At 35.9% G+C, this 20,890-nt stretch overlaps 1 protein-coding gene across 2 annotated transcripts in view; it reads right to left on the bottom strand.

The window, feature by feature from the left end:
- ST6GALNAC5 (ST6 (alpha-N-acetyl-neuraminyl-2,3-beta-galactosyl-1,3)-N-acetylgalactosaminide alpha-2,6-sialyltransferase 5) overlaps positions 1 to 20,890 on the bottom strand; it is a 178,848-nt gene that overhangs the window by 2,482 nt on the left and 155,476 nt on the right. Inside the window, exon 5 of one of the 2 annotated variants that reach the window (XM_004679134.2) lies at positions 13,001 to 15,206. The exons of the other annotated variant lie outside the window; for it this stretch is intronic. Coding sequence (XP_004679191.1) covers positions 14,975 to 15,206 — 232 coding nt within the window. The 3' untranslated portion in view covers positions 13,001 to 14,974. Of the gene's footprint in view, positions 1 to 13,000; positions 15,207 to 20,890 lie in introns of those variants that run through there. 2 annotated transcript variants of the gene reach the window in all.

Here is a 20,890-nt window from a genome sequence, read left to right as displayed (position 1 = left end):
AAACCAGGGTAGAAAAGAGAGGCAGACATGTGGGTCCAAGAGGTGGAAGAATGTAGTTGTGGCAAAACAAGCTGGAAACAAGAGCAATAAACTTCAGAGAAGAATTACATTGTAAATGAGCTGAAATCATAAAAAGAGGACTTCAAAAATTCTATTTTTGAAACTATGACTAGGATGGGTGACAGGTGCCAACCAGATATTACTTTTAGGTTGGTGACTAACCAGGGAGGTGATGGAGACAGAGAGCTTAGGAGCTTGTGGCCAGACACTTTCTATAAACTGCCACTGCTTCCTTGTAAAAAGTGGTGAAATGTGCACTGAATCAAAGAAACAAATAGCAGTTAGATCAATTCTATCCAAATTAGCAGCTTCCTCTTATCCTACAAGAAAACCTTGGCTGGGAAGCCATTTCCTGAATAATATGCTTATCAATTTCACACATGGCACAAACAACAAGAGATTAGATGTGTGAGGGATGACAGAATTAAAAATTGTTTTGACAGAGTGACACCAATGTGATTAAATGTAACATAGATAAAGGTTAAGTTCTTTATTTAGGTTAATTGTTTTTTTTTTTCTCTAACAGACGTATAGGTTGATATACAGGATGATAGGAAGCTGCTATTGGGTATTGTAGATGATCTTATGACAATCTGCTCATTTAAAAATACACCTAAAATTTAGAAACTCCATATTGTTTTATATTTTGTATCTGATAAATAATCCAAATAGTCTATATGTTGTTTCTTCCTAATGCTGGCATGTTTCTTCAGGCATTTTGCTATATTTATATAGGTTGTATTGATAGGTGCCTATAAAGAGTCCACAAAAGTGTATGTACCAAAAAGTATGTCAGTAGAACTATGGATTTGGGCTAAAGAATATTGGTATGAATGGGTCTGTTGGTCTGGATTGGACTGAACTTAATAATAGACAAGATTAAAAAAAAAAAAGAGCAAGTTGGAAACTACCATTCAAGAATTCACCTAGGATGTGGCATAGAAAAATAAGGAAATGAAAATATGAAAGCATGATTAAGGGCACATAGAATATAATACATAGGTTATGTGTTACTCTGAGCCCAAAAAACAGAAAATATAGGAGAAATAGGAGAGGCAATAGATGAAGAGATAATTGTTAATAATTTTTCAAAATTTCATAAAAGCTGTCAATCTGTAGGTGTAGTAAGTAATACAGTAAGTACAATAAGTAAGAGAAATCCTCATCTACACATATCATATTGTAGTAAAATTTCAAATTTATGTGATCTCAAATTCATATAATCTGCTAGAGATAGTACAAAGGAATAATTACGTGAACAACAGAAGATTTTTCAACAGCATCTTAAATTAGGAGATAGTTGATAATATCTTTAAAAAGTTGAGATAAAATTGTTTAAACTTAGAATTTTCTATTCAGAAATGAAAAGATGGACTAAAGACATTTTCCAGGATTGTTTCCCTACAAATAAATCTTTACCAATAGAATGTTTAGAGGGTTTAATTTAGGAAAAATTGAAGGAGGTAATTATTTGCAAAATGGAGGGTAGAACATAGAAATAAGTAAATGAGAATACACTTAAACAAATGTATATTTTATAAATTTAAGCAGTATACCATTTGTAAAATAAATAATATGTCTACTGTGTGACATTGTACGCAAAGCTGATGAAAGTGACTGTATGGAGAAAATTTGCTATTGAGAATTAGAAGATCTAAGGTCCTTCTTTGATTCAGGCAGGAAGGGAAAATCTATATATATTGATTAATCATACAATTTCCTAAGTTATTTTATATACTATGTGATAGAATTTCACTTCAACAAACTATTGACAGAAAAAGTATGTAATTTCTAAACTGAGGAAAAAGAAAAGTAAAATCATCATCTATCTGCTCCTTCTCCTCCTCCTTCTTTTTTCATCATCAGATCAGTAGAAACAAATGACCAATAAAAGAAAAATTGAGAAAATGAAGAATGAATGGAAATTGCAAAGTAAGACAATAGTAGCATATCTGAATATAACATCAGTCCATCCAAATTGAAAATGAACTGCATAGTAATAAAAGAGAGAGACTGTTAGATTTTTACTCAGAGTTTACTTTATCAGAGCTGAAAATATCTTCACAGAAATTTCTAGACCTAGCCTACTTGTGTTTGTCTAAGTAACTGGTCAGTGAGCCTAGCCAAGCAGAAATATAAAGTTAATTATTATGCTATTTCTATGTAGTGGTTAAATTTAACACCATTGCTAATGAGACACATACATATCTTGTACAACCTGATACAATACACTGAAAAGAGCACAGTGTGCTCTAATAATGCCCCTAATGGCATTATAAGGCCTGAGTTTAAACTTGACAAAGAAATGCTGAGAATTGGTCCCAGAATGGAAGAGAACATGGAGATGTAACGCTTAAATGTCATGTGGGACTATGGATTAAATTCTGATCTAAGAACACTAGTGGAAAATTTTTTGCAATGTTTGTAAATTAGTTAATATCATTCTATAACTGAATTTTTCATTTGTATAGTTATATTTTGGTTTTAAAAGGAAACTTGATGAAGGATGTGTTGGAAATTTTAATATTCTTGCAGCATTATTTTAATTTTAAATTATTCCAGATAAAAAGAAGATATTAAATATGTGCAAAACTAAGGGTTTTATAATGAATTATAATGCAAATTTAAAAATAATTAGAATCAAGTAATAATAAAATATGAAATTATACAACTTTTGGGGTGCAGAAAATATTTGTGGGAGATTCAGAGCCACAAAATATATAGAGAAAATAAAAGAGGTTGAACACTAATGCACTAATTTCCTTAAGATAAGAAATTAGAAAAAGAATAGAAACCAAGGAAAATGGAAGAAACAATATAATAAAGATAAGAATAAAAGTGAATTAATTAGAAAAAATAATGCAATCAATTATTAGGAAAATTGGTTATTTAAAAATACTTATATATAAATTACAGATATCTAATGAAATTTGTGAAGAAAAAAGATATATTCTTACCTTAAAAATAACTGTCAAATCCTTATAAGAAACAACACTTCCGAGTGAAACATTAAACCTTTTCCTGTTTATATCGTAGTCAATTTAAGGAATGAGGTAATTTTATAGGTATGAGGGACATTTCATGATGACAAATGGAACACTTCAACAGGGAGATATAATGATCCTAAATATATACTACATGTCTACTGATACAATTTTAAGATATATGAGGCAAGAGTTTACAAAATAAAAAAATAGAGAAATTTGCAATGACAGTTGTAGATTCAATTATTTCTCTCTCATGGACAGAACAAGCAAACCAAAAATAAAAGTGACATAAAAAAGATTTGAACCCCAGTCATAATCAACCTGACTAAATGACTTTTAAATACTAGACGCAATCATAGCAGAATACACATTTCCCCCCATGTATACATGGAACATTAATCAAAATAGATTATTCTGGTCCATAACAAAATCTCAGTGAATTTCAAAACAAAACTGCGATCATGGAAGTATGAGCTTTGACCACAATGGGCCTGAGTCAGAAAATAACCAGATTTCTAGAAAATTCCTAAATGCTTAGAAATTTGGAATAGCCCATACATGAAATTACAACAGAAGTTAGAAAAGGTTTTGAACTGAATAGCCCATCCATTAAATCACAATGGAAGTTAGAAAAGGTTGTGAACTTAGTGATAATGATGAGTCAATATATTAAAATTTGGCCTCCCTTGAGGCCTAGGGCTTAAGTTTCAGCGCTATTACTGCAATGGCCTTCTCAATCCCTGCCAGTGAGCTAACCCATTGTGCAGCAGACCTCTCCTTTCTTGCCACCTGCTTCCCCTAGCAATATATTTCAGACCTGCTCTGCTCCCCACTCTGTCTCTGGTGAGTTCTCTGACTCCTACCCCTTACAACTCTGATCTACACCCCAGTTCTTCTATGCAAAATAAATTCTTTTAATTATATTAAAACTTGTGCTAAACTTAGCACTCAATATATAAGAAAAACAAGAAGATTGTTTTAAAAATCAATGATGTAATCTACTTCAAGGCACTAGAGCAAGCACAGCAATTCAATTGACAAAATGAGTGTAAGATATTAAAGGTAAAAATTCAAAGATATATTAAGCAAATATACAATAAAGATAAGAAATCCCTGGCAAAGCAGAATGAGAATAAGATATATATTAGATATGCTGCAGAAATTATAAGGAGAATATGAGAGCATTATGAAAAAGTTTATTTAATTTAGATGATGTGAACAAATTTACTAAAAACACAATTTACAAAAATTCACACATGAGGAAATGGAAAAATCTCAGTAGGTATATAGACATTAAAGATATTGAATCTGTAATTAAAAATCTCTTCACAGTTTCCAATAGCTTCAGTTTTTTTTTAACACTTAAGGAAGAAATAATACCAACATTATACAAACTGTTCCAGAAAAAGGCAGCATTTCCCAATTCATAGCAGCAGCATCTTCATAGCAAAACCTCACCAAGTTAATACAAGAAAGAAAAGTTACAGATTGGCTATCTAATGGACCCTAATCTCAAAATATTTAACCAAACATTAGCACTCAAATACAATAATATAGAGAAATAGAGAAAGGATATTATATCATGAGGTTTATTCTAGTATGCAGGTTTGTATTAATGTTTAAACATCAATCAGTATAATTCAGCACAATTACAGAACTGGAGAGAAATCTATATGTGCATCTTAATAGATGTAAAATAAGCATTTATTTCAATCCAAAACACACTAAAAATAAAAACTCTTAGCAAACTAAGAATAGAAAGCCCTCCCCCCATCTGTTAAGTTTACCTACCAAAAGCCTATAACTAGCATCAAAATTATTGGTAAAATATTTAACAATTTTCTCCCAGGTTGGGAAGAAAATAGAGATGACCACTCATTATTTCTATTTAGCATTGGATCAGAGATGTTACCCAAGGTAATAATAATAATTTAAAAAATAAGATTGGAAAGAAAGGAATATTTATTCACAAAATTATTTTTGTGCAAGAAGAAAATCCAAAGCTTCCACAAACAAACCTAGAATCATTGAGCTCATTTAGCTCTAATGCTGGATATAAGATCAATATACAAAAACCAATTGTAGTTCTATTTACTAATAACAAACAGGCAGAAAACTAAATCAATCACTTGTAATAGTGCCAAGTATCATCAAGTGCAAATATTTATACTAAATATAGTGCTTAATGTGTGATATAATAAATATATATGATTTACTACTAAATCATATATCTATATATGTGTGTTACATATGAAAAGATGTGGAAGACCTTTATATGGAAATCTTAAAATTGTATTCATTAATTGAAAGTTGTAACAATGTTAAGATATCATTTTACCTTAGCTGATCCATAAGTCAATGAATCAATGCAATCTTAACTGCATTGATTTTATTAATTATGGAAAACAATACTTTGATGCTAAAATTATACATGGGGATTTAAAATGCTTTTGTATAGTGAAATCAATATTGAAGATATTTAAATTAAAATTAGTCATCATTGAAAATAGTCAAAAATACACTGAAGATGAATTAATTGGATAATTTCCATTTCTAGGTATCAAGATTTAATGAAGTTATACCAATTAGATAAGATAATGACAATGGTACAGGACTTAAAAGTGATACAGAATTCAGGTGAAGAAATAATCCACTATATTTGTGGAAACCTGATTTATTACAAAGCACCATTCTAATTCAATGAAACAGGGTGACACTACAATAAATAGTGTGTCAGTTGGAGTTCTGAAAGGGGAAAAAATGGACCTTTAGCTTATCTCACATCATAACACCAAATCAATTTAAGATGGATTTGGATTTATGAATCCAAATATAAAAAGGAGGGGAAAATTGCTATAAGAAAACAAGAGAGAGATACTTTTATAACCTTGGACTAGTTAAGATTTCTTGAATAAGATACAAATTATATTATGCATGAAATATTGATATATTGGAATGAAAATGATTAATATGAATAGATTTTCATCATCAAAATGAACCATTAAGACAGTGAAAAAGCTACACGCTGTAATATATACACACCAAAGGACTTGAATCTAGACTGTGTACAGAATTCCTCTACATAAGTAAAACATGACAACCCAATGAGAAGAAACAGAATATGTTGTCATAGAGGATACAGACATGTTATAAAAGAGGATATTCAGATGGTCAATGAATCTAAAATCACAATGAGTTACCACTCTGCAATTAGCAAAAGCATTAAGTTTATGATTAACAATACCAAAGAGTGATAAACATATGAAGTAATTGGAGTCCCTACTATTGGTGGGAGTGTACCCTGGTGCAACACTCTTGGAAAATGGACAGCACCTACTTAGGCAAATACAGGTGTATCCTGTGGCTCAGCAGTTCCATTCCTTGACATATGTCCAATGGAAATGAATGCTCTGCTGGCCAAAACGCATGCGCAAGAATGTTCATAACAGCTGTATTCACGGTGCTCTTACTCTGGGAAACAACCCAAAGGACACCCACGTTAGAACTGATAATTCTAATAGAATGTGATCTTTATATAGCAAAGAGAAAAGAACTGCTATATACATCAACAAAGACAATCTTTTTTTTAAAATAAAAATTTGATTTACAATGTTATATCATTTTCAAGGCACAGCTTCACAGCTCTATAAATGTGTAAGCCTCTCCCCAGTATCAGCAAAGTTCCAATGCCATCCACCCTTTCAGACTGAGCCCCTCTGGCTGTTCCTCCTATCTCCATCTGGTGACCACCTCCCCCTCTGGTGACCACCATATTTTTCAGAGTCTAAGAGTTACTTTTCTTGTCGTATCCTAATTTGCTTATGTTGGTTATTTATATTCAACATATGAGTGAAACCATCCAGTAGTTGTCTTCAGTTTTTTAATTTCCTTCACTTAGCATAATCACTCGAGTTCCATACGTATTGTCACAAAAGGCAAGAGTTCATTGTTTTTAATAGCCGAGTAGTCTCTTTTAGTATATTTACCACAACTTTTCTGTCTAGTCATCTAAGTTATTCTCATGACTTGGCTGTGTAAATAATGCTTCTATACTACAAGGATACATGTTTTATTTTTGAATCTCTCTCTCTCTCTTTTTATTCCTTAGATAAATATCAAGGGGTGGTATCACTGGGTCTTAAGTAGTTCTACTTTTAGTTATTTAAGGACTCTCCCAACCATTTTCATAGTGGCTATACCAATTTATATTAGTAGGGATGAATTTTGCAAACACAACTTGGATGGGGAAAAAAATCAGATGCAAAAATTGTACATGAGATGTGATTCTACTTATATGAAATTTAAAAACAGGCAAAAACAAGTTCATATTGATGGAGGTCAGAAAGTTGTCATCCTTGACAGAGATGTTGACTAAAGAGAGCATGAAATGAATCTTCTGGGCTACTGAAATGTGCTGAGTTGTGATCTTGAAATGGTTACATGGGTGTACAGATGTATAAATTTTCACCAATGGATATACAGAAAATCTGAGTACTTTATGAATAAGAATGTATGCCAAAGTGACCTAAATATTAAAAGAATAAGCAAAACATTCTTTAGGAAGAATAAGGAGTGGGGAGAATTGCCCCATAAGATATCAGGGTTTATTATAAAGCTAAGGCAACTAAGACTGTATGATATTAGTGCAGGGATACATAATTTGTTTAGGCTGGAACAGAATACAGATAACAGAAACAAATTTCCCATGTATGTGGAAATTTGGCATAGATCACAGAAAAAAGTGAATTCTTTAGGAAGTTTTCTGGGACAGATGGTATCTAAAGCAAAAATGATTGCTGCTTCTCTTTATTAAAATAAATTCCTTTATTGTCACCATGAAAGACAAAATCTTTGAAATTTTTAAGAATAAAATATAGGAAAATAACTATTGATTAGAAGTAGTTGAAGATTTATTGAACAAGGCATAAGAAGCCCTAATCATATATGTTAGGAACCATGACTACCTTGAAATTAAAAACCTCCATTCATTGAAGGCACCGTAGAGAAAAAGACAAGCAAAAAATTGGATGAGATCTGCAACAAATACCATCAACAAAGGAAAGGTACTTACAATATATAAAGAATTCTTTAAGAGGAAATATAAATGGAAATATCTCCCAGCAAGAAAGGTAGCCAAGATGAACAAGCTACTTCACAGGCATAGTAATATTAATGGGAAAGAATAAATATATAACCTCACAAGAAATAAATGCAAGTTAAGAGCAAAATGAGATGCAACTTACATATACCAGATGGGCAAATATTTACAGTCTGAAAATCCCAAGTGTTAGCAAGGATGTGGGCAACCTTAGGAATATGGCATATCTAACCACTTTGGAAAACAACCTGGCATTACGATGCACAAGTGAACAATTCTACTCTCTAGCCCAGCAATTTATTCCAAGGTATATATTCTATATGAAAATTCTTATACCCATGTGCTGAAGGAAATTTCCAGTAATGTTCATAAGGCATCGTATATATTAGCAGCAAACCAAATGGCTCACTGGAAGTCAAATGGATAAAAATAAATTATAGTATATTCACACAATGGCATTATGCAAGTATGATAATGAGCTAGCAGCATGCAAAGAATGATTGCATATATATATATATATATTATCTATCTATCTATCTATATATCTTGGAAGAAAGCAAGTTTTAGAAGACTCTACATAATGTAACAGTCTGATGTTTATTAAAACATAAAATTGAACAATGGATGACTTATTGATATATTTGTATGAAGTAAAACACTTTAGAACACAAGAGAATGGTAAATTATCTAAGACCACTAGCGATCACTCACATAGCTTCAAAAGTAGTAGTCATATTCTTTTTATGTTTGCTTCATGACTTACATGTTTGTCATTGATTATTTGGTCTGCATCAAATATGACATATACTGTATATGAATATGTTTTAACAGAATACCTTGATATTTTAATAGAAGTTGCTACCTGTAAATGTAAATTTGTACCAGCAAGTACATGGTGGCTAAGGATGGAGACTCTGGAGACAGTGCTGCTTATTGGCAGACTTCTCTGCTTTCTAGCTACATGACCTTGGGCAAGTTACTGAAGTGCCCTGTTCCTCAGTCTTCATGTCGGTAAAAGGGGAATGATAAAATAACCTATTTACAAACCCTAGTTATTGCTATTGAAAGGACAAACTGCATTTATGCATGTGAAGCACTTACATGCATAGTTTCAGCTTGCTTACTTGCACATTGGGATAACAGGGTTATTATGAAATACTATATCATAATGCAAATGACATTGTGCAAATCACCCAGGTGCTAGTCGGTAGATAAAATATAATTGTAAAAAATATGATACACTTGCATGGACTTCCTGTTCTTGGCTTTTAAATGAAAGAACTAGTCACAGGTAAAAAGGAAAAGCTGTTAACCCTTGAAATCATTTATGTAGAGAGCAAACACTTTCTCTTAAGTGGATTAAACATGGCATAGACTGGATTTCTCTTAACATCCCTGTTAGGATTCTGCTTGAAATCATGTTAAAATGCTTTTTTTTTAATGTTTTATTAAATAAGATGTAACTATAATAAAATATTTATAAATGCAGAAAAATCTGAAATTCTATAGCTGTAGAAATAAGCAACCTTCTCAATTGAGTGTAGGGCTTGTAAACCTTGTCTAATACGTCATAAAATCAAATCAAGATCATACAGTTAAATAAGAATGTGGAAGAGCAAACAATTAAAAAAAAAGGAATCCAGAGTGTCCGCATGTGTAAGGAGGTAACAATGGTTCCTTGCCGAGGTGCCCATCAGTGGGTAACTCACCTTCACAGATTTCATGTCTACTGTCCTTTCTGTAGCTAAGGGATAAAAGACACCTTTCCATGTGCTGGCCAGGTAGTGACACAGGAATCTGGGATGCTGGAGCTGAGGATACCTGTTCCCAAGAATTCTCCTTCCCCCTCATTTTGGATCTGCTTCATGGAAACAAAAGGCTTTTATTTTGGTTTGCTTCATTTTTAAGATAAATGTATGCTTAGCTTTTTTATATCCTTAGTTACCACCAGATGGATTTCCAGCAGCTTTTGGAAGCTTTCAAGTTTAAGGCAGGCTTTTAACTCATCTCATTTTAGCCTCCCTTTTCTATTTAACCACAGAAGTCAGAGTGCAAGCTACCTTTCTACCTATGGTATTACATTAGTTAATATTAAGTTAAATTTGATTTGTTTTAAGGGCAGCTTGCTAACAGCAAGAACACAAAGTTACTGAATTATAGTTTGTCTGTGTGTGAAGTAGTCAGCATCTGCAGACTAATAAATTCAGCAATATTATCTTACCCAACACAATGACAGCTATTGATTGAAAATGTAATAGTTTTAAGAACTGACTCTATAGACTCTACCTAAATTAACTATATCATTACCTATCTAGCTCATGTACTTCTTACATGGAAGAATATACACCAATTACTAATCCAATGGTTCAACATTAGAGGTCTTCATCAACAACAGACATTTATTGAGCGCCTATTGTGTGCAAGGCACTGTACTAGGCATAGGGCTACAAAGACAAAGGATAAATAGTTCCTGTCTCAAAGAGCGTACAATCTAATTAGGCTACTAACAGGATACATACGTAAAAAGACAAGAGACAATCCAAGGTAGCATATGATATTAGGGCACCGAGTAGAAACAAACCAACAGGACCAACAGGATTGCAGCCTTTTTTTTTGCATTTCTATAATGGTGGCTAAATACCCTGAGTAGGTAGGGATGAGTGAGCTAGAAGGGAGGGGTTACTCCTTTTCTTTTTTAAGCCTTGGAGACACTTCTTCATCTCTTCCATTCCAAAGTATCTTCTAGCTTGTGCTAGAACCTGGGTAATTGACTCATTCCTCCCCTCCCAGACCTTAGTATTAATATAGTTCTCTTTGAGGTGACTGATGGAATTACCCACTATCCTGGTATATCTGAGACTGTCATGTCTGGAACTGCTCCCTTTCTCTCTTATCTTAGCCCCAAGCTAACCAGGATGGTACTTTTGAAATACTTTGTCCTATAGCCAGATATAGACCTTCCACCTATTTCAGTCATTGCTCTGGCAGAACCCACCCCAAATCCATTTCTCAGGTAGGTTTGTAAATTTAAAATACAAAGAAAACCTTAATCCCAAAAGACTGCTGTTTTAGGAGCACTATAGACAAAGGAAGATAATCAGGAGAGAATGATGGCACGAAGATGGAGTCAGGGTCAAGAAAGAAGCAGTGAGAATGGGGGAAATCATTGTGTCAGGATTGAAACTATATTGAGGTGTTAGCATTACCTCCTAACTAGGGGCAGGGGAGAGATACCCCAAGAGTCAGTCTCTAATAATTAGCATCATCACTTCAGTGGAATACTCTGGATTCCATTGCACCTAAAGGAAATGCCTGTCAAAGGGCAAACATTTGGCCAGGCATTGTATGTGCATAAACATTTAAATAATATTTTCTTGATCCTAACAAAATTTCCATTTTTTCCTTCCACATTTACCTAGCATTCAATTAGCTTCCAAATCAAGTGTTTTGGTTTTGAGGGAAGTTTACATTTCATAAAGTAATTTAAATAGGTTAATAATTCAGAAAATTTCAGAAAGCAAAGGTAAGAGAGGTGTTGTTTGGAATCTATAGCATTTCTGGTAGTAACCTAAGGATACCAAGAGATCGCACACATATTTCTCTTTTAAGTATAGTATTTTGTGTTTTGTTTTCATGTATTTTTGGAAGAAAAGCTTGAACTCTGAAATCATAGAACCTTGGAAGTCCCTGAATTGCTCCGGTTTTATGTCTAGCCCTTAGGAGCACATCCTAAGGTTAGTGAAGCACAGGGACTTAGTTACCAAACACCCATTAACCGTAATGGAAATCACACAGCAAAGTCCCCACGCAGCACACTGAATATTTACCTCCTAATGTTCTTTTAATGTACGTTTTCTTGGGTGAATATTTACTGTAGAATATTAAATGTAAGATTCCTCTTTTTATGGGCCATTTGGAGTGATTGATTTTGTTTGTGAATTCCTGTATCTTTGCCCATAATGGCTATCTATTGTAATGGTCTCTGCCAAATGTTCTTGCGTTGCAATAACAGACACCATGGATGAGCCAGCTGTGGCTTTGTATTACTGTGGTCTTAAAAGCTAGGAGGAAGTTGATGACGCAGCTGGGGAGAGAAGGAAAGGTGTGTAACATAAAGAGTACAACTAAGGTTTCAAACACAACTGGATATTGAAATCACTGAGGTCTGTATATCAGGGCTGATGCTTAATGGTATTGAATAGTATTAAAACTGATGGTCATGAAATGATTGTGACAAGATAAGAACTCAGTTTCCCACAACCAGGTCCATCAGCACAATGCATCAGTCGTTTTCTTTAAATGCAATAAAACCATTGTCCAAGTAATTTTGTACGTATATGTGCCATCCTTTAAAAAATAGAAATGCACATATGCATCTATCCTAGATTTAAAATATTTCTTTGTGAAGCCAGGAATTTCAGAATTCAATTTTATGAATTCTTTTTGAGTATTTGAGAGGGAAACATTACCAAAAAAGAGAGAACTATCATGTAGTTCAAAATGTAAAAACAAAACCAACCCCTTAAAACCTGAAGATAACACAGGCATTTGAGATATTGTAAGGTTAACTAATAGAGCTGCATCTTTCATGTCCCAAGTATGCCTCTCCAAATTATTATAAAACTTACTATAAGAGACCCTCCCTGGTGGCACAGTGGGTTAAAGCACAGCACTGAGAAGCTAAAACCACTTCAACAAGAGTTCCATCCCCTCCCCGAGGTGACCCACATGGCGCGGCAGACCTCTCCTGACCCGCCCGCTGCTCCCCTCAGCTGTGTACTTGTCAGTCGCCTGTTCTGCTCCCCACTCTGTCTCTGGTGAATCCTCTCACTGCCCCTGTACCTCTGGCCTGTACCCCAGTTCTGTATGCATAAATAAATAAATCTTTAAAAAAAATCTTACTAAAAGAGCTACATTCATCTGAGCATCATCGCTTCAAAGTGATGGTCAAGATGGTCTATAAGTCAATTATATAAAATTCATATATTTATAAAGAATTGTGTGTTCAGTGACTGTGCAGCTTAAGAGGATGCACTGGAAGAATGTTTCAGTGTATTTGGACAGGCATTTCAATTGTACTGGCTTTTAACATTTCCAGTCACAGTTCAATAACATCAATTTTATTTTTGCTATATAAACAGCTAGATTGTATTTGCATTTCAACAATAGTGCTCTATAACTAATACCACTAGTTAGTGCAAGGGGATGAACTCTTAACACTAACCAAGGAAAGGGAAAAGAAATGCAATATGAGAAACCTTTAATCAAGCCAGGTCATGTTCTGTAAAGCAATGTCAGCTTCCATACATGCTATTTGCTGTGGCCTTCTAATTTGTCATTAGAGAAACGAATGCCTTGTAAGCCATGTGCAAAGAAAACACTGGTAGCTTTTAAAAGACTGTTTTTGAACAATATTACTTGCTTAAATGAAATCTTTCATATTAATTGATCTTGCCTCTGAATAGGTCCTTCATATTACTGCAGACCAGGGAATAACAGTGAATGTATGCAATGACTATGAATCATTCATAGGGTAAATGAATTGTATGATGGAATCTCCTTGTATTCTCTTCACAGACCCACAAAAAGACAACTCCTTAGCCAGGAAACATCATGAAAGTGTTTTCCTTCCTTCCTACACTCCCACTTATTTGGTGTAAGAAGGACCAGAAGACCCGAGACTACTCCCCTTTTAGCCAAAAGGGATAAGGTGGGTAATATGTTTCAAAAGCAAGAGACTGGAGATAGGTAGTAGGGAAATCCCTAAAATAAGACTCCGGGAACTTTGGGTACCCCACCATTCCAAGTGTGCAATCCTCAAATAAAATAGGTCCACAAAGGCTCTGAGTTTTAGGTTTGAGATAAATTTAAGAGGACATTTAGGGAAGTGACGTCATTCTGCAGAAGAGGAAGCTAGGGATTAAGTGACGTGACCTACATCCATCATTACTCAAGACAACTGTTCTGCATTTTCTTTTGTTGGTATCTGTTCATTTTAATGACGCAGTTTTTGGTCTTCAATTTTGTCATTTAGGGTATTTCTGCACATTAGAAAATATCATATAGCTATTCCTGAAGGCTGAGGCTTCAACAAACGTAACAACATTTCCAAGGCAAATACAATTGCATGCTACTATGAGCATGGTGAACACAGCAACTCATTGACCTGATTCTAGGCCTTTTCCAACCATCATTCAGGATTAAAGAGCTAGGAAGGCTAAATCACCACATAATCATAATCTATAAAAATACTGGCCTAGAGTACACTAAAAAACTCTCAATAAATAAATATTGGGCATTTGCTGTATGAAAGTCAGTGATGATGTGCTCTTCAGAAATCAGGTCTGTCCTTTCAAGCAGTTTTGTTTACAAATCACACATACAGAATCCAACAGATGACAGGGTTATAGATCAGGTTAGGATAAGACTTGATAGAAAAATGTCTTTTGACGTGATGTTTCTATAAATGAATACAACCATTATTGTAAAGTTATTTGTGTTTTAGTTTTGAAGGCAATACTTAAAGAGATCCAAAATGTTTTTAGCTATGGCAGCATCACTGAAATAAGTCTCCAGATCCTATGATCATTCCTTCTGGAAGGGGCAAGACTCATTACGATGTATTCATTCTGGCACTTTCCCTCATGAACCAAGTGCACTGTTTCATAGTCCTGCCTCTTAGGCATCTGTACACTGAACATCCTGAGGAGGGAGGCACTTTGCTGCCTCCAGTTCTGTTCTCCTTTTTTGTCTGTTGGCCCAACAATCCCAGCGCCCACATGTCTGATATGCCCGGCACTTGGGGGTTTCAGTCCAGCACACTCATTTCTCAGAACACAGGTTTATTCTCAGGATGACTTATAGCAAGGGGTTCTGGTTTCCAGTCTGGCTGAAAAAAGTGAATATTGAATGTCCTTGCCCAGTTCTTAAAGACTCGTTTCTCTGTGATAAAGCGGTGGTGACTCCCCTTCCGTCCTCGTTCATGGGAGAGATACATTGTACATTCATCAGGGCCGTAGGGTTCATAATAGTGATAAGGTACTGAAGGGTGACTGGGGTCCCTGCAGGGGAAAAACAAAATAACCGAAAAAGGAAAAAAACATTTCTTTGATTAAAGTCAGATGTCATTTGAGACTGCATACTTTCAAGTTAAACAAATTTCAACATTTTCCCCCCTGACAATTAAGCAATAAGCAAGAGGAGAGTTTCTGAGGTTTGAAATAAATACAATGGGCATCAACATCAAATAGGCTGAAAGTGTGTTGCAGGATAGTTAGGTCCTTGGGATTTAGAAACTACATGTATTACTAAGCCCCAACTAGTTTTTGTTTTTATTCTTGCTCTCAGATGGGCAGTTTCTCACAAGCAGCTATAGATATTTGAAAAACAAAAAATGGATCTTTTTTTTTTTTTTATTACCAATTTCAATGCCCTCAAATTGTCCAGAAGCCAGTTATACTCCAAGCAAACCTAGAGGTCTTATATACTTGGGTCCATCCAGAGCCCTCTCCTAGCCCACCTAGGTTTGCCAGCTATGTTCCAGCCAAGCTGATATCTCTGGTGGTCAACTCTGCCTATCTTGAAGATTGGGGCAGAGCGTAAGGGTGCCTACGCTTGCCCCTACCTTGAAGATTGGTGCTTATGGCCAGTCACCTGACTGGAATAATCTGCCACGTGTTCACTCCTTCTTATAACTGGGGATCAACTCAAATGGATTCTCATCCAGAGAGGACTGACCTAATAATGTCCATCCTCTTCACTCTCTCTCACTTGGATTTATTTTCTTGAAAGCTTTAATTATTCTCTGAAATTGCTATTATTGTTTTACTTGCTTACTGTCTGGTCACGAGGGCAGGCTTTTGTCTCATTCCTAGTAGATGCTCAATAAACAACTTTCCAACTTCTGTTGTTAAAATAAATTTATATAGAATTAGCAGTGAAATAGCAAGCCTCTAAAGAGGATTTCTCCACCCACTATGGAAAGCTGACAAACCTAGTTTGAGCTGATGGGAGAAAGCTATCTCCCTTTCTTTTCTTATAGCACTGTATACCTAAATCCTGCTGTGCAATAGCCAGTTCTAATACTTTTCTGTCACCATATCTCCATTTTTACCTCAAACAAGAACCATGGACTCCTTTTAAGGTCGTATGCAAAGGATTAGCATATATGGGTGGATAGGTGTCCTTGTACATTATCCTGGAGAGCCCTGGTCTCAAAATAATTTCCATTCTAGGTCAGTCAACTCCACCCCTTCTGTTTTGATGTCTAGATGAAATGATTAATCAAGATGTCCCAGAAGATTAAACCTTTCCACCTTAAGTAACATTAACCAACTAGCCCATTGCAGAGACCAAGTTCTCCATAAGTCAGTTTCTTCTTAGTTCATTCAAAAGACCTAGGCTGCCTTATTCCTGCAAACCAACTTTCAGCACCTGTCCTGGGGTCTCCTGTTTGGTCACTAGGCTCTATTCTAAGTACAGTAGCTTGGTTTCCCAAAGAGGCTCATCCTGTTAGACACCTCTGCGTTTTCTTAGAGGAAATCAATACACAAATGGCTTTTAGAGTAGCAACTTTACTGGGGTCAGGGATCGAAGTCTTTTATCAAGAGGGGTGTCAAGTTTGTGGCTCTGACAACAATAAACCTTTGAGCTGCTTCTCTTCTTGGGTTAAAGTTCTTCCAGGAAGAGAGATTTATTTTTTGTCATGCAGCATTTAAACATTCCTCATCCTGGGCTGGCTGTGGGACTGAATTAACACTTTGCATCTCTGTTATGCTGTCTCTCAGAAGTAGCTCTTGTTCTATAGTGAGATACTGGATGCTGTCCTGTCTCGTTTTTTATAGATTTCACTTATCTTTCAACCCTAGACATTGGAGCTCCCTCAAAATTTTAATAGGAGGTGTCTGCAATGCACAAAAATACTTGCTAGGAAAAATACAAGTTGGAACTGACCACTGTGAAGGAAAAAAAGCAAAGGAAAACAGAAACTTATGATACAAATCTCAGATTCATATGCATCATCTGGGGAACCTTATTAAATTCATGTTAGCAAGGCATATTTTGGGTTAAGCTTTTATTCCAGCATGAATAAGGTTTTAAATCTGTTCCTTCTAAGTTTTGGACATATTATTGGCATCAATCTGTCTAAAGAAACAATTAGGTTTCTAAAAATATCATGAGATTGATTTGACACCTAGGACGGAGGGTAATTGAAAACCAGCTAAAGGATGCTACAGGATCAATCTCCTTATTCAGGAAGGCCATCTCTTTGAATGAAAACTTATCTGACTCTGCATTGATCACCTAAAGGGAGAATTAAATTTACATATTTGGTTATTATGATTTCAACAGTGTCCAAGTAAGTGGGGCTTGTTTCCACACTTTAAGACTGCCCAAATGACAAGAAAATGCTTGGTGGGACTTGAGAAGGCAGAGATGAGCAATTGCAGGACCAGTCTTCCTGGCCGTAAGCCTGAAATCAACTGTTTATTCAGAAAGCCCTTCCCAGCTTAAGTTCATATTTCCTTAGGGTCTTTTCTCAAACCTGACTTTCTAAAGGCTGCTATAGCTCTTTTTCCCCTCCAGCTGACCCCAGTTAATGGAACAATGAGCATTAAGTAGAGTTTCTGCATGAGGAGGCTGTTGTTAAAGGGAGGGTACTGGCACCCAACTTTATGTTTGGCAGGGCATCTTGGTAGTGAGTGTGGCAGGGAGCGTTGTGGGGGGCATGATAATGACAGAACCAGTACCCCAGAACTAGGGAGGGGAGGGAAGAAATGTTGCAGAACAACATTTGTGAATAAGGATATATATATACACACACATTTTTTTTTTTTAACAGAAGAAGCATGTAGGAGAGTAAAAAGAACTATCATCTAGTGCACACAGGGAACTTCAGAGCATACCACTGACAGTACTCCATCGGGCTTAACTGATTTAGAGAGGGTCCCAGCATGGACACTCTTAACTAACTTAGGTTTGAGTGTCAAAATATGTAATGGTAGTATGGGTTATCAAACCCATTAAATGAAATAAACATCTGTGAGTCTGTGATAATTTCAATAAGTAACTGAATAAATAAGTAGAAGAGGGAGGAGAAACAATGCTTCTTTACAGAAAAATTCTAATTAATAAATCTTAAAGAATGGAGGACTAGAATGCCAATTTATAATAGCACAGTGATGCTGCACCAAGATGTATGAATCAGTAGAACATCAGTGGGAAAAAGATGAGAAGTAGGTTATTTGTACAAAGATTTCCTACATGATATTTATTAATGACAAAAGGAAAAATAATAACTTTACAATGAGTCCACTCAGTAGACACCATCTTAACCAAGTGAGCAACACCACTAGTAATAAGATATTTGACATCATGTACCTCTTGCTAAGACATGTTGGGTAAAACTTATCACTTCCGTGGTCTCCTTCCCAGTAACACCTAACTTCAGACTATCATGGAAAAATATCAGACAAACCTCAAATGAGGGACATCTTACTAAATAATATCCGGAATGCTTCAGAACTGGGGTACAGGCCAGAGGTGCAGGGGCAGTGAGAGGATTCACCAGAGACAGAGTGGGGAGCAGAACAGGCAGATCAATGAAGTACACTGCTGAGGGAAACAGTGTGCTGGTCAGGAGAGGTCTGCCGAGCCAAGTGCGTCACCTCACCTCCGGGGCTGGGGATAGAACCCACACTGAAGCTGCTCTGGCTGACTTGTCGTGCTGCGCTTTAACCCGGAAGTCCTGAAGTTATAAGTGATGAGGGAAGATAAGAGAAATAGTCACACAGGAGGACTTTAAGGAAACAAGATAAGTAAATGCAAAAGGATCTAGAATTGGTAACTGGAGGAGATAAAGATATTGGTAGAAAACTGGTGAAATGTGAATAAAGCCTATAGTTTGGTTAAGCTATTTCCTCCCTCCCTCATTCCTTCTTTCATTCCTTTCTTCCTTCTGCCTTCTTTCCCTATTTCTTCCTTCCCTCCTTTCCTTTCTCCCTTTTATTCAGTGTTCAGTGCATTTTAATATGAACATACCATAACTTAACCACACACTTTTCTATGATATATAAGGAAAAGACTGATGAAAAACTCCAGAGTTAATAGTGAACCTGAATAAGAATCTGAGGAAGCTCCCTCAAGTCAATGATTCCTAGAACTGTCACTTGAGTAGGGTTCTTCCAGGGCTTCTGGATGATGACCACAAATGAGGACAAGCACTGGGCCACATCACAGTCATACCCTCGAGGAAGTGTGGTTTAATGCTCTCCAGCACATAAGTGTGGGCTGGCCATAGTGACTTCCTTTTGTGCAGTACTCCTCAATACTTTCAAGGTCATCAAAACAAGGGCATTTTCACAGTCAACAGGCGCTTAAGGAAACATGACAACCAGGCAGAGTGGTGTCCTGGATTGGATCTCAGCACCATGCTGCTGGAATTTAAGTGCTGTCTGGTGATATCTGTCTTCATTTTGCTATAACCTGTTACTATGTTAAAGTCACTGCCGCCATTTTATTGTGCTCAACAAAGACTACTTGTGTTAGCCTGACAGAAAATGAATTGTCAGGAATGCTACAGACTGAAAGTCTTCTGGGCCTGCCAGAATTAGATTCAGAGCAAGTTATTCTGAGGCAGCAGCCCCAGCTGAAGGGGAAATAGGGCTTCTGTCCACCAGTTTAATTTCTCAGTTTTGATAATTGCATCACACTGATGCAAATATTAACATTAGAAGAAACTGGATTCAGGCTACCCAGGAATTTTATAGTACTGTTGCAACATTTTCTAACACTATTTCAAAACCAAAAGTCCGCAATATAATGTTTAAAAGCTCCTTAGGTGAGCCTAATCTGCAGCTTGGTTTAAGACAGCTGGTTCCATTACAGCTAACCTTAGTGCTTAACTTACATGAAGTTTTGCTGCTCCTGTGTGAGGTGAGCACCAGGGCCCTGGCTTTAAGCCAGAGTTTATGAACTAGCTGGGTTCCTAGATGTGTTCCTTTCAGCCCCAAAGAGAGTTTTCAGCACTCCACAGTGACTGATTCAGTCTTAACCATGCCCCTACGTGGGAGGTAATATTACTGAAAAACTTACAGAAAAACTGAAGAAGTTGCCAGGCCCAAGTTTGGATAAAAACTGTACTCTTAAGAGTGAGACTATGTTCTAGAACAATTCTCGTCCCTGCAGTAAGTTTAAGTGTGAATGAAAATTGGATCCCCATTGGGGTTGGTAGCGCAAGTTTAGGGTAACTGTCCCTGATGTGTTCTGCCAGTTTGTAGAGATGCCCTAGGATCTGTGTCAGGAGCTAAACAGAAACCTCTACTTACTTCACATTCTGCCCACAAATATTAGTCTACCCTCCATGGGGTAAAGACCATGAACCCCACATCCACCCTCCACAACTCAGGTACCTCAGGTCATATCTCATAAATCATGAAACCAGGAGAGGGAGATGGAAGTAAGGAAAACACTCAGTCACCTGTAAGAATTGGTCAAATTGTTGCAAAGCTAGAAGAAACCAGAGGAGCTAGGAAAAAATACAATATATTTTAAATCTACTTCATAAAACGTGAGCCACATAACTGTTGCATACCCATCCTCCATAAGCATCCGATTCTATATGGTGGACAGTCGCCAAGTAGGAACTTTCCTCATAGCTGGCAGCTTTATTAATGTTCACCAGCTAATAATTCTAGCAGAATCAACTCTCTGATATTCATGATACCTTTGAGATGTCCTTCACATT

The sequence above is a fragment of the Condylura cristata genome, unplaced genomic scaffold (genome assembly GCF_000260355.1).
Source record: "Condylura cristata isolate star-nosed mole 26May11 unplaced genomic scaffold, ConCri1.0 scaffold00008, whole genome shotgun sequence".
Classification (NCBI taxonomy): Eukaryota; Metazoa; Chordata; class Mammalia; order Eulipotyphla; family Talpidae; genus Condylura; species Condylura cristata.
This window is presented reverse-complemented; position numbering and strand designations above follow the sequence as displayed.